General features: G+C 40.1%; 1 protein-coding gene across 7 annotated transcripts in view; it reads left to right on the top strand.

Annotated features, from left to right (window-relative positions):
• The window catches only part of NUMB (NUMB endocytic adaptor protein), a 96,895-nt gene that overhangs the window by 80,739 nt on the left and 2,662 nt on the right, over positions 1-13,494 (top strand). For 4 of the 7 annotated variants that reach the window (XM_075152000.1, XM_075152001.1, XM_075152002.1 and 1 more), the window contains 5 exons: positions 3,091-3,165; positions 5,138-5,278; positions 6,783-6,984; positions 9,228-9,530; positions 11,348-11,497. In XM_075152000.1, coding sequence (XP_075008101.1) covers positions 3,091-3,165; positions 5,138-5,278; positions 6,783-6,984; positions 9,228-9,530; positions 11,348-11,497 — 871 coding nt within the window. Of the gene's footprint in view, positions 1-3,090; positions 3,166-5,137; positions 5,279-6,782; positions 6,985-9,227; positions 9,531-11,347; positions 11,498-12,343; positions 12,488-13,494 lie in introns of all 7 variants that reach the window. The other 3 variants (XM_075152003.1, XM_075152004.1, XM_075152006.1) reach the window with 2 other exon arrangements.

Below are 13,494 nucleotides of genomic sequence, written 5' to 3'. Positions count from 1 at the left end.
GCAGTGGTCCTGCTTTATCTTCGGGCCTCGTTGTCTGTTAGGACAAACGCCTCACCCTCCCTCCTGGAGACCTCTGAGGACTCTGAAATTAGTCCAGATAACGAATCTTGTATTGGAGTAGATTACTGACCCCTTAAGAAGTGCTGAGCAGCGAGGTTTCTATCAGGGCTGACTCAGCACTGACAAATCAGGCTCCTGGGAGTCGGTGCCACGCGTGGCTCTCCTCCAGCAGTGCTGTCGTCCAAAAGCTCGTGAATATGAAGACAAGCTACTGATACGAATGTCTAGATGAGTCCCTCGGTAGCAACGTTTAAGACCACACTGTTCCAGTGGATATTGGCTATTTGCTTTAAACAGTTTTGTTTGGAGTCACCTATACCTTTCAGTGTTATTAAGCTGCGATTCTGCGTTGGAGTTCACTTCCCATGCAGTATCTTGCATCTGGTCTGATCTTTGTCCAGTGTGTGCCGGGAGTGCAAATGCTCATATCTACTTTCTAATCACGGTATACTCGGCAATATCCCACCCATAATAGAGTAGTACTTTGATTTCTATAGCCAATATAAACTGATTTGGAGAAGTATGTTCCTTTACGCATCACTTGAGGCACAAATAAGCTGAGGATTCCGTAGATGGGAAAATCATATGTTGCCCAACAGTAGTAGCTGTGAGTTTGGGATATAGACTATAAGGACTTCTAAGCATTGGATCCACCATAAATCTAGAAGAAGGAATTGGGAGTTAAAAGTGTGTTTTCTTTTTCTCTTAGTGTAAGAAACCCATGTTTCGTTATCTTGTGTGAAGAACCTCATGTTTCCAGTGGGAGAGGAGGACTTAGACAGCCCTTTAGCCTTCTCATTTTATTCTGAGAAACATGAAGTTCCATGTCTTAGCTATTTCCAAATCCTCGCTTGGTAAAATAGTAGGTGAGGAGTAGCTCTGTTGAAGATCAATACTGCTTTATGAAGTACCCAATTCCGTTAAACTTGACTTGTTTAATACAAACTTCAGGAACTGTTCGCTATATCTGCAGAAACAGGATTTTTATTGTTTGCTGGGGAAGGACCTGTATCTCAGTTTCTAATGATGGTAATCTAAACCAAACAGTTACCTGCAGGCATTGTCTTCTCTTGATTGTTTGTATTTGCTTGAAATAAAGATTTTAAGGCTATTAACAGCTTGTAAGAAACTGGAACTCCTTTTTAAAACAGTTCGAGGAGACAGACCTCTACAAACCATTTGTTTTTGGGGACTTTTAGGCTACGGAGGCTAGCTATGCATTGAAAATACAGACTATATTTTGTGGGTATCAATATTTACTACCTTTTAAGACCAAAAATTAGAAGTGACTTTTAAATGGTGCAATATTTTTTAACACGCATGATGGTACATTTAAGTACATCTTCCTTTGTGAATTATACTCTTTCCATTAGGCATTCCAGAATCTGACAGTTTTACTTTAAACCCTCTCTGAGGTATCCAGCAGACTGGCTGGACATTTAGAAACTTGCTTCTGCAAGCACTTCTCCGTAGTTTGCTTTCATGCTGTGCTTATTTTCTCTCTTTTCTCTTTTAATCACTCTTCCATAAAGTCAGTGCCATTCTCTGTTCTCACCAAGCTTTTTGAAAATGCTCGGGTTGTCATTGCTGCTTCTGAAATTGGGACAGATAGTTCCTCCCCAAAACCAAACACAAGTCCTGCCAGGCCCGTTTTCTTCACACTTGCTGCTTTCTCTGAGAATGAAACCAATGTGATATAACAGGAGACTTTTCACTCCAAGATATTTCATCCTTACAGTGCTAAAATCAGTGTTGCAGACTTGGAACATGTGGTAGCTTATGCCAGAATGTGTCCTTGCTCCATTACTTGCCATATAAATATAAATTATATACATCTGCAATGAACTATTAAAACAAACAAACAAACAAATTATAGTTCTTGCATGAAGCCACTAGCTGATACCCCCTCATCTCTTTTTTGTTGTTGTCCACTCCCTGCAGTGGTCTGTGGCGGGTGCCACTGGCAGCCACAAACTATGTAAACCCACTGCTTCAAAAAAGTTATAGAGAGTATAGTTTATTAGCTGGTTTAAAGTATATGGGGCTTGTGAATTAAAGTAACACATTAAAAAAAAAAAAAAAAAAAAAAGATTATTTTTCCAGTACTAATTCTCTGTAACAACCAGTAAAATTATGTTGACATCTTGTACCTATTTTCTTTTCAATGAATTAGTTTCAGAAGAATATTGTGTCAAGTGTTTATGCTGTTTTCTGTAACTTTCCCTTAAAAAGTAAACACTCTAGAAAGAATCCGTAGTTTAAATGGCTCCTGAAGCCTTCCTGTGTTTCCCACTTTTACTTACCCTCAGCTTGCGGCAGCTGAAAGTTCCCACAGTCAGATCTTGGATAAAAGCCAGACCGCTGCTCCGCTGTGTCAGCCCGCCGCACACCATTGCTTTTTCAAGATACACACCGAATGGTTAAGAAATCATATTTTTCTACCTCTCTTCCAAGATGTGACATTTAGCTCTTAATAAATTAGCGAAACATGTTTGGATGATTGATCTTAGCAATAAGCTCACAAAACAGTAACTGATGACTTTTGGGTGCTTTTAACACTGGTTTAAGGTGATGCCATGATTCTGCCATGCGACTATTGGGGCAGAGGGTAGGGCTGGTGGAAATACCAGGTAAGAATTTTCCTATGTTTAAACTTGTGCTAAAAAAGCTACCTGTGGTGTAACTCCTTATGAATTAGTGTTTTCTGACTCTTTAGTGGAATTCTTCACCCACTTGGTCAGTCTTGAATTCTTTACTGTCAGCGGACATACACCCTATTTTTGCCTCCACCTGTCCTGTGCCCTCTCCCCATCCCCACAACGTGCTGTTTCCGAAATACTGGCTTTGGCTTGGTTCTCTGAGTGTTTTGCAACTTGGATTGAGTATCTGGCTTTGGGCACCCTACTGACCGTGGACTTCATCTACACTTAATGTTATGGTTCTTGGAAAGGGGAAGCGGGTGGCAGTCTGACGCTGTTGGCATAAAACTGTTGTTTTTTTCTTTCTTTTTTTTTTTTCTTTTTTTGAAAGTCTGGGAAGAAAGCCGTTAAAGCAGTCCTGTGGGTTTCGGCGGATGGACTCAGAGTTGTAGATGAGAAAACAAAGGTTAGATTTCCCTGGACAAAAGTTTTAAATCTCTCTATAATAACGTATGTGCTATAACTTTAAATGGACACCAATCTTTATGTTAATGCAAATGTTGGTATTTGAAAGGAATACTGAAGTGTATAATTAGTTTAATCATTTCTTGCTTTGTACACATATGTATGCCTGCTCATTTTTTTTCCCCAGTTAATGTCACGCTATTCTGAAGACACATTTCATAAAATGTGGCAGGTAGTTCCAACTTGGAATATTTCTTTGTTGTGTTTACTGGAACAACAATTTTATCCTGTTAAGTTCTGTTGGCATTGAACTTGGAGAGTCCCTTGACTTCGTTCTGCACCACTGCAGAAGGCTGCCATAGTAACACATGAGCGAACTCATGTTAATCAATATAGTTTTCAGTGCATCCAAATCCTAGAATGGGTCTGAATGAACAAGAGCTAGCTTCTAAAACTGCAATGAAGAGAGTAAATTAAATGGGGCAGTTGTGCCTTCAGACTCAAGCTAAATAGTAACTGAGTATCAAATTCGGTAATTTCTATGTGCCTTCAGAGTCAAGCTAAATAGTAACCGAGTATCAAATTCAGTAATTTCTAATTCTAATATCTAAGCTGTTGGTCTGAAGTGGAAGACTAATGTATTTGTGGCATCCTTCTAGATTGTTTTACAATTTTCTTATTGTGAAATATCACAGTATGTACCACCAAGGTGCTTGTGTGCAAGTAATAGCAAACGATTCTTGGTTTTATCTAGATGTAGGCAATTAGAAATAAGAGCTTTAGGCTTGCCTCTATAAGCGTACTAGTATTTTAAAAGATGGCATGGCTATCGGAAGAATTTTTACTCTCATTAGTCTGAGAGTTTTATATTCATGTCATTTGACCTTCACTTGTCAACCTAGAAGATGATTTCTGCAAGCCAACACTGAGAAGCAGGTAGAGATAATTCATATCCCTCTGCAGTACAGCTGCCTGTCAGATACCTGCTCTGTGGCTAGACTTATTCAGGGCTGCTGTTACGGTATGGTTCATCAGCACTAAAGTTACTGTCTCTTAAGTATTCGGTTTCTAATACAAACATACTGATGTAGGTGAGTTCAGTCTACTGATTGCCTCATTTAAAAATAATAATACATGTATTGTTATTAGAAATGTTACTGCATCTATCTAATCTTCTAAAATTGAATTTTAACAAGTTGTGCAGACCCTGGAGGTAAATAAAAGTACAGGACTTAAAAGAGAATATACTATTGCCTCCTGGTGGTTGAATACATTAGCACAGGTGCCAAATACTCACCACCAACCGAAAGAAACAATTTTGAAAAAAATTTGAAAAAATAATTTTTAATGAAGATGGCGTAGTTCTTAAACTATACTATCTCCTTTTTAGAAACACTTCTCCCATCAATCTATGGGAACAAATCAGGGGTGTTTGATACTACCAGTGCTGCTGGTGCTTTTCCATTGCATCCCTGCTTAGCTAATTGGCAGATCAGCTTTTGCTTTTTGTGTAGCAGCTGCTAGACCTTTTCACACTTGCAGACCTCTCCAATATGTTTCAGCATTGTGTTTTAACCACAGTGAAGATTTTTTTGATTGCAAGAGTACCGGAGCTGCTGAAAAAATAAAATAAAGAAAGAAAATAAATAAATAAATAAAATAAAACAAAAATGTGAGCTCCATAGTCTAGAGGAGAGATCTTAGGAATTGTTTGGGTCCCTAAATTCTTAAGTGGTGCCTTGACACACTTGTGCCAAAGGTGGCTGGTGGAAAATGTAATCTGTCCTTTTTGTTTCATACTGGGAAGAGATTCTGAATGGTGAATTCATTGACAGGTAATTATAGCCACATCAGGTTATCCTCTTTTTAGTATAACTCATCTTCTTGCAGTTAACACTGAAAATTACTTGTTCAAGTGTTTCTCCATATTTCCTCACATTTCTTTCATTGGGGGGGGGATTTTTTCCCTCTAGGATCTTATAGTCGATCAGACAATAGAGAAGGTTTCCTTCTGCGCACCAGACAGGAACTTTGACCGGGCATTCTCATACATCTGTCGAGATGGCACAACGAGACGCTGGATATGCCACTGCTTTATGGCTGTAAAGGACACGGTAAGTTTAATATGGTGTGTGTCCAGCTCTTCCAGCTTCTAGCTGGAAGTTACGCTCGTAAAAATTAACTACCTAGAATACTGCAATATGTTTCGACTTCGGCTAAAATATTACTTAGTCCTTGAAAATTATTTTAGTTCTAATTCTTTATATCTGAATTATTTGCCATCCCTCTGTGGTGTCATCTTGTGGAGAGAAACGGTGCCCAGCGTGTGTATAAAAGGAATGCAGTCAGCCTCAGATATCTCTAGCAGAAGGGAACTACTCTTCTAAAAATAGGCAGAAGATATTCTCATCTGAAAACGTATACAGCCAAAAACTGAAACAGCAATGACAGTTTTTCCAGGATAAAATCATAGTGAGTAAATACAGACTGGTTATGAATGCAGCCTCCTGTATGCGAATGTTATCTTGAATGGAAAGTCATTTGAATGTTAAGGGATGGAGCTAAACTGAATTAAATTAGCATCCTGTTTGCTTCTAAGTGATAGAGATTTTTCCAGTAGAAGGTTTGAAAGTAAGTTACCTCTATCAGTATTTTGCTGTGTAGACTTAAGTTATTCAACTCCCTGATGTGGCCTTTTCCTCTTTCTGCTTTTTGTTAAATCCTGCCTATATTCTATAAAGCGCTTGAAACCTCATGCAAATTCGTTGTGTGAACTCCACATAGCTGCATGTTCAGAGCAATTGTACTTGACAATTTATCATTTTTCTTTAAAGAGAAACAAAGAAGTTAGAAATTCCCAGTTGAACTTATGTTAGAGCTGGAACATTTCTATTTTCCTCTGTGAATAACAGGTCAATTCACTTGATCATAACAGATGAGTTGAGTACTGGTAATAGCACCTCTGACTCAACTGTAGCCGCCGTATCAGCTGGATTGCTGGACTTCCTCCGACTTGAATTTCCTTTCCTTATTGCAGTTATTGGATAGTGGATCCTTTTGACCTCACCAGTTAATAATGGAAGTGCTTTTCAGAAGGCACTCTTAATACTGACTTGTGCATTGGGTTAAGGCCATTAAGAGGTGTAAGTAGTCACCATTGTACTTTTAATTTTCACGCTTGCACACAACGGTAGTGTCTCCCTGAGCCCTCTGTAAACTTCCCCGTCTGAGAATAGCGCTTATCTGTCCTTCAGGACTTACACCTGCTTACGATGGCTTCACAAGAGTTCCTTTGTGCACAAACGTATCCAGAGGCAAGGGATCAGTGCAGGCACGTTATCGTACTAGCATCTTAGTAGCAGTTGAACTAAACAGATTATCCGACAATCTCTTTCGTTTCTGGGTGGCCTTCCTGAACACTGCTTGTGCTTTAGTAGTTGGGAGTCTTTCTATAGCAGGTTTAATTTTAGAGCCATACAAAAGGTGGCCAATTACAGTAGTTCTCTTTAATGCCTTAATTAGATTCCTCTTGTAAAGGCAGGTTATCACTTCGCAATGCTTGAAGCACACGTATGTTTCTGTTCCAGTTACTATATGATGCAATGTTGTCTTGTACAGGGGGAAAGGTTGAGTCATGCCGTGGGCTGTGCATTTGCAGCGTGCCTGGAGCGAAAGCAGAAGCGAGAGAAGGAGTGTGGAGTGACTGCCACCTTCGATGCCAGCAGAACCACATTCACTAGAGAGGGGTCATTCAGGGTCACTACAGCTACTGAACAAGCAGAGAGAGAGGAAATTATGAGACAGATGCCGGATGCTAAAGGTACGGGGTGCAACTTAAACAATCATCCATAGCGAGCAAAACCAGCACCGAGGTGAATTGGAGCCCGTGCAAAGATTGAAGCTTAACATCCTTGCAGCATTCACTCTCTTGAATCTTACTATGTACAAATCATGTTCCCAGACGCTTGTCACTTCACAGGATGAAAAATGCTCTCAGATTCACTTGTAGCGCATTTTCCCACATCTCCTCTAGAAAAAGAACAAGTGGCTTCATATGTGAAAGCTGCTCCTGGTTTGTTTTGTCAGCCTGCTTTATGGCAGAGAACACCGTAGGTACCGTACTAAAAGGCCTTATTAGAAAAATGTTATAATAATATATAACAAGTCTGCCAGACGTGAAGTAGTCCTTTTTGTAGTCTGAAGCTTATGGTAAATGAACAGAAAATTATATGCATTTTTCTTAAAAATAATGTATTTTTATTTTGATTTTTAAGGCAGGTTACAAAGTGTAGTATAGAGTTATGTTGCATGAGGGAAGGACAGATCAATCACAGTGTGCTTTCTAAAGAAACCAAAGCAAAACAACCCCCTCCTCATAAAACACAGAACTGTTGCACTGTTAATTACATTCAAAACTAGTAACTAACTGATTTGAGAGGAGTTAGTTTTTACTTCTTAGCCATTTAAAACGCCATTTAAAGTGTTCTGAAATGCAAGTGAAAGTAGAACTTCATACTCAACTTTTATTACAAGTAGTGGAGTTCTACAACTAACAAAAAATAAGTATTAAAAATATTCTTCATAGCCCTCTTTACAGTGGAGGTGAACTTTTGTTTCAAAGGGCTACACAGCAAATTTTATGTTGCCACTCGATTGCAAAACTTTAATCTTCGTTTTCATCATCCATCTGCTTGTTCCCATACGTTAGTTTTAGAATGTGCTAAATGAAGCTTAAACACAAGGCCTTTGTTACTTGAGGGCATGAGTCAAAGTCTTGACTCAATGAAGGTGTGTGAAATCCTTTCCAAGAAAGACTGATTAGAAAAGTTTCACTTGAGTGAGCAGCTGCAGCTCATGGGTACTGAAGCTTGCAAGACAACATAATTAGTTTCTCCTACCATTCCAGCTCCTCAGAAATCTCTAGTGTGACTTCTCTCTTTACCAGACTGCTAGTTATTCTGTTGATGTGTCAACAAAAAAAGTAATTGTTTTTCCTAAAATGTTTGGAAAGCAATATAGGTAAAATAAGAGTTCACACCAGGATAGTGAGATTTCCCCTTCTCCCGCTGTGTTGATGAGCTGTTTTTATTGCCCCTAAAGCCAATTCACTTATGAGTGAGAGAGTGTTTTTGTAGAGATGGAAAAATCCCCATTGCTATTCTAATCATAAGTGTCATGATTTAAACTAGGCTTAATCCTACATTTCTATCATTAGGCCTGGTTGACAGAAGCATTGTGGTGCTATGCAAAACCCTGCAAAATGCAGCAGCTGACTTTAAGTTGGAGGAGCTTCCAGTGCAACTAACTAGTGATTGCGTGGTAACACTACAGCTAAATTCAGTTAAAGACGTGACACCCGAACACACTGTAGATGTGCCTGGTGTTAGCAAGGCCTCTCAGCTCGGAGGCTGGACCTGCCTTGCCGCACACCTCCATCTATCTGTAAAGATTTCCTGGAGGAGCTGGGGAGCTGCCGCCTGAGCACTGAATGCAGCCTGACCTGTTCAGTGTTGCTGTACCCTTGGCCTGCTGAAGCTTGTGCAGTGTGTTTGGCTGCTGCTGCTGATTCTGCAGGGCTGGGAGGGTGGCTTTTAAAAGAAGGTCCTAGAGCTAGGTGCTGTTCCCTGCTGCTGCTGACCTATGCCACCCTAAGTCACTTATTACAGTTTGTAGTAATATTTTGGCCATCGTTCTGTGTGGGGCAAAGTAAAGGTCTCAAACACGCAATACACTTTTCAGTCTTAATCATAAATGAATTGCAAGTATTTCTAGCGCTGGGGTCTCGGGAATAGCTAGAAAGAATACATATATAAGGCCATCATTTCTATGAAGTGGCTAGCCTTAGTAAGCTTTGCTTTGGAGACTGTATGTGTGTAAAGTGACATGGTGAAGATAATGAAGGTACAGAGAAACGATTTTTCTGCTGTGGTATTAGAAACTCTTTTGGAAGACTACTAGTTATGCAAATTCCTGCAGTTTCTCTTTTCAAAACAAATGGGAGTAGGGGCAGGCAGTTGAACACTACTTTGCTTTACTCTTTTAACCTCACCCTATTTCCTCCAGCAGTTGAAACAGAAGTGAAAACAGTAGCACCAGGTGCTGCACCAAACAATACTGCCCCCTCTTCTGGCTCACCGACCTCTCCTACTGCTGAAGTTGCTGCCTCTCTGGATAAAGAAATGAGCAATCCCCACGCTATTCCACGGAGGCATGCTCCTATAGAACAGCTTGCCAGGCAAGGGTCTTTCAGGGGCTTCCCTGCCCTTAGCCAAAAGATGTCTCCTTTTAAACGACAGTTATCTTTGCGAATAAATGAGCTGCCTTCAACAGTGCAAAGGAAGACCGATTTCCCCATGAAAAACTCAGGTAAAACCAAATGATTCCGTGAAACGTTACCTTAAATTGTCTCTTCCTCCTTTCCTTCTCTGTGGCTTCAAATAACTCCTTATTTTCTAGTAAAACCTTCTTCCTACCTCATGTGGATCATTTCTCATGAACAAACATCACCACATCAGCAAAATTCTGCTTTGGCAATAGGCAAGAATTTCAAATGCAATATTAACGTGCAGGAGACAAACAGTTCTCATCACTATCTGAAATATTGGAGCACAGCTTGAAGTGCTCCAGGAATGGGTGTTGGTGAATTAGTAGGTGCTCTTAGTAGGCTCTTCCCTCTGAGCCACTGAACCAGTTCCTCCACTTAATGCCAGGACATCTTGAGAGACAAATCCCTTCAAGGCCTTAACCACTTGTCATGGGATCATGTGATGCTTTTCTGCAGTCTGTCCTTCTGCCTGTCTGAATTCTTCTTTTTGAAAGCAATGAAATGGCTTGTCATCTTGCATTGAAAGAAATTTTACTGTTTAGGTGGTACAGCTGGCTGCATCAGTAACGCGTGGTACAGTTTTCACATGATGGTAGTGGGGTTCTCTAGAGTCATCCCAACATAAACACCTGGGGTGCTCAATGCCTTGCATAATGTCCTAAAATCCCCATAGCCGGGTTATCCTGCAGGCCAGCTGTACTCTCACTTGGAACAGAGCTAGTTTTAGGGTTCTAAGCTTTAAAATAAAAAATTACTGTGGTAAAGGCAAAACCAACAAAAATACCTAGTCTGACTTCTCTTATAATCCTTATTTGGTGACCTGTGCTTTAAGACCAGCACTGAGTTTACCAGTTTTACAGTAACAGTGCACTGCTCACTACTGATACTGAGCACACTACAGTCTGAGTTTTTCATGATTCAGGAGACTTCTGATGCATGTTCCTATGTATGCTGCTGCCAGTGCTGCTTACTGTCACACCACCTGCGCCGTATTGGAATATCCCTCAAAGAATCAATTTTTGGGCGTACCTCCCCCTGAATTTTAGATATGGTGCATGTTGTGTCCAGACATCTTATGGTTTGTATACTGTTTGTTCTTAATTATGCCTGCTCATGTCAGTTCTGTGCAATGAAGGACTGATCATCAGTACTTTTGAAAAGCAGTGCAATTAGTAATAATGAGAACATCTGGTAAGTTGGCAGTTTTACTCCAGATGTTACTTTATCCACATTATGCTGATACTTGGTTTAAGACTGAGTCTCCATTTTATTTGAGCATTCAGCTTTTGCTTTTCATAATTCTACCACAGGAGCTAGGGATTTCAGCTACTGCTGAACTGGAGCAATCAACATTCTAACTCCAGGCTTAACTTGCCACCGTGCATTGCTGTCAGCACGTTTAAACTTCATCTAGTTACTGTGGAAATATGTTGTTGGAACACTTAAATCTATCATAAGTATTTTCATTTCACAGAGTGCCAAATCTTAGTGCCAAATCCTTGATATGTTTAGCACTTTAATACTGAAAAATTTAGATCTCTGCTAAAGCTATAGAAAACCCTTTTATTTTCTGAAATGAACATCCTCTTGCATTAACACAGAGAAGCAGTAATAACCGACTTTAAATCTGGAACGCTGATCTCCTTACCCTCTTGACTTAGTCACAAAATACACTAATGTGGTGTTCTATTTCGGGTCAGGTCTTCAACACTAATTTTAAAAAAGCTGTCATGCAAATCAGTAGCAGGAACATCTAGGACATAAGGGAACTAACTATATTTCAATTTCACATTGGTATTTGTAAATTGTTTCTGTATCCTTTAAACTTCCAATTTAATGAATTTTGTTTACATTTTAGTCCCTGAGGTAGAAGGGGAAACGGACAGTATTAGTGCCCTGTGCTCTCAGATCACCAGTGCTTTCAGCACACCATCAGAAGATCCTTTCTCTTCGGCCCCCATGACAAAACCAGTGACAGTAGTCGCACCACAGTCTCCTGCCTTTCAAGGTTTGTGATTTCTTTGCGTGCTGGTCATGCTGGATGAGGCTTGAACGCACATAATGTTGCTTTCCAGTAACACATGGTCTTAATTTCTTGTGCAAGTCCTGTTATCAGTATTTTGGGGGAACACATCCTGCTTTATTCATCTTGTTTGTTTAGTTTTTCTGTGTTTTTGTTTTTAACAAAAAGTTCATCCACCTACCACACGATAGTTACCTGTAAAAGAGACTGACTTTGAGGTAATGGCTATTTTAACATTCTGCCTCCTGAACGGCAAAAACCTTACCAACTGTGTGTCACAGGAGCCAAATCCCACAAGGGGAGAGATTGTGCCACCGTGTGTTTTTCACACAAACTCTTAGCTAAGTTGTGGAGAGATGCCAACTATAGAACTCATAGCAGCCTGTAATCTTCATTTCACTGATACGCTTTCATACAAGTTGTGTGAAAAAAGAACCTCTCCTTGTTAAATATAGTTATTGTTACTTTGCATCTAAAATCTGTTCTTCTTTTGAATCTAAAATTAATCATACAGTAACTTCTGGTGAGCCATCTCTCTTCTCTATAAAAACGACAAATTTAACTTAAGTCGGTCATCAGAACTCAAGGTCTCATCAAAAACATAAAAATCCACCATCCCACAATTCTGTTAACAAGCGTTGGCTTGGTGAAATGCAATTTACTAGCTTTATCGTCTGTCAGTCCAATTTGGCTAATTTACGCAAACTGCTGTCATGTGGAAGTGTCTAAAATTGTTGTGTGTTGATAGGTATGACATGGCCCACTAATATTCCAGTCACGTGCATGCCTTGCATGAACTAATTGCACTGATGTTGTCTGCTCCCATTTTAGTTAATGGCACTGCCTCTGCCTTCTGTGTGCTTGCTGCTAAACCATCCCAAGCTGCTGTAGTGCCCACAGCTATGCCTGTTCGTGAAACCAATCCTTGGGCTCATGCTCCTGCTGCTAATACTGGAGCTGCAGCCATGGTCGCTGGTAAGATTGGAAGTAGATCCGGTGCATTGCTATGAGAACTTGGATCAAAAGCATAATTGAGCCCTTGAGACAATTGTCAATGCCGCTTAATGGCAAGTGGAAGGAACACTAACAAAAGCCGGAAGTAGTAGCCTTTTGCGCAAGTGGATGGAGGGAAGCGATGAACTCGCTGGTTCTGGGTCTGTAAGCTGGACTGATTCTTATTTTGGCTGCACTTTAGAAAAGCCAGTGCCTAAAAAGGAAGTAATGAAGTAGTGTGTGTTTGGGGATGAAGGGGAAAGACTCTGTATGTGTACCCAAAATAATTTTCATGCGTTCTTTCCACTAACGTACGTAACGAGAGATTAAGTTGGTTACTTAAAGGCTTTAGAGGTTAATTTCTTCTCTTTAATAAGTTTAGTCTGCCCCTCCAGTCCTTGTCTATAGTTATATACAATGATGTAAGGTGGTACTTTAAATGGCTGTCACCCATGTGGACATGTATGCTAGAAGGCTGCAATCAAACTAACATCATTTCCTGGTGTAAGCTCAACTTGAGAAGAGAAACTTTGCTAGTGCAATAGCAGGTTCTGCTTGGCCTCGTAAGACAACCAGACCCACTTTCAGTAAGTCTTCCCCCATAAGAGGGAGTCCCTAAGCTCTGCCTCCAACAGTTCCCACTGTAAAAACAACAGTAGACTGATCTTTAGATGGCGTTTAACTAGATCAGGCTGTATGAAGACTACTGAGCAGTAATGGTTTTCCACATCTCCAAAACACCAAGTAACACATGAGTTGCAGAGCCATCCCTAGCATTCCTGGTTGCTTTTCTCATCACATTGGAAACCTGGCAATGCCCTATGGGAGAGAAAAAGAATTTGAAACTGTAGGGAGAAGGAAAACCAGAATTCAGCTGGTGGGAGATAGCTTTGAAACTGGGAGGAGTGGAAATTATGATTTTTTTTTTTTTTATCATTGAAGATAAATGAGTTAAAATCAGAGCTAGTGTTATAGAAGAAAAGTTTAAA

This window comes from Calonectris borealis, chromosome 5 (genome assembly GCF_964195595.1).
Source record: "Calonectris borealis chromosome 5, bCalBor7.hap1.2, whole genome shotgun sequence".
NCBI lineage: Eukaryota > Metazoa > Chordata > Aves > Procellariiformes > Procellariidae > Calonectris > Calonectris borealis.
Note: the sequence above shows the minus strand (reverse complement) of the source record. Positions and strands in the feature narration are given on the sequence as shown.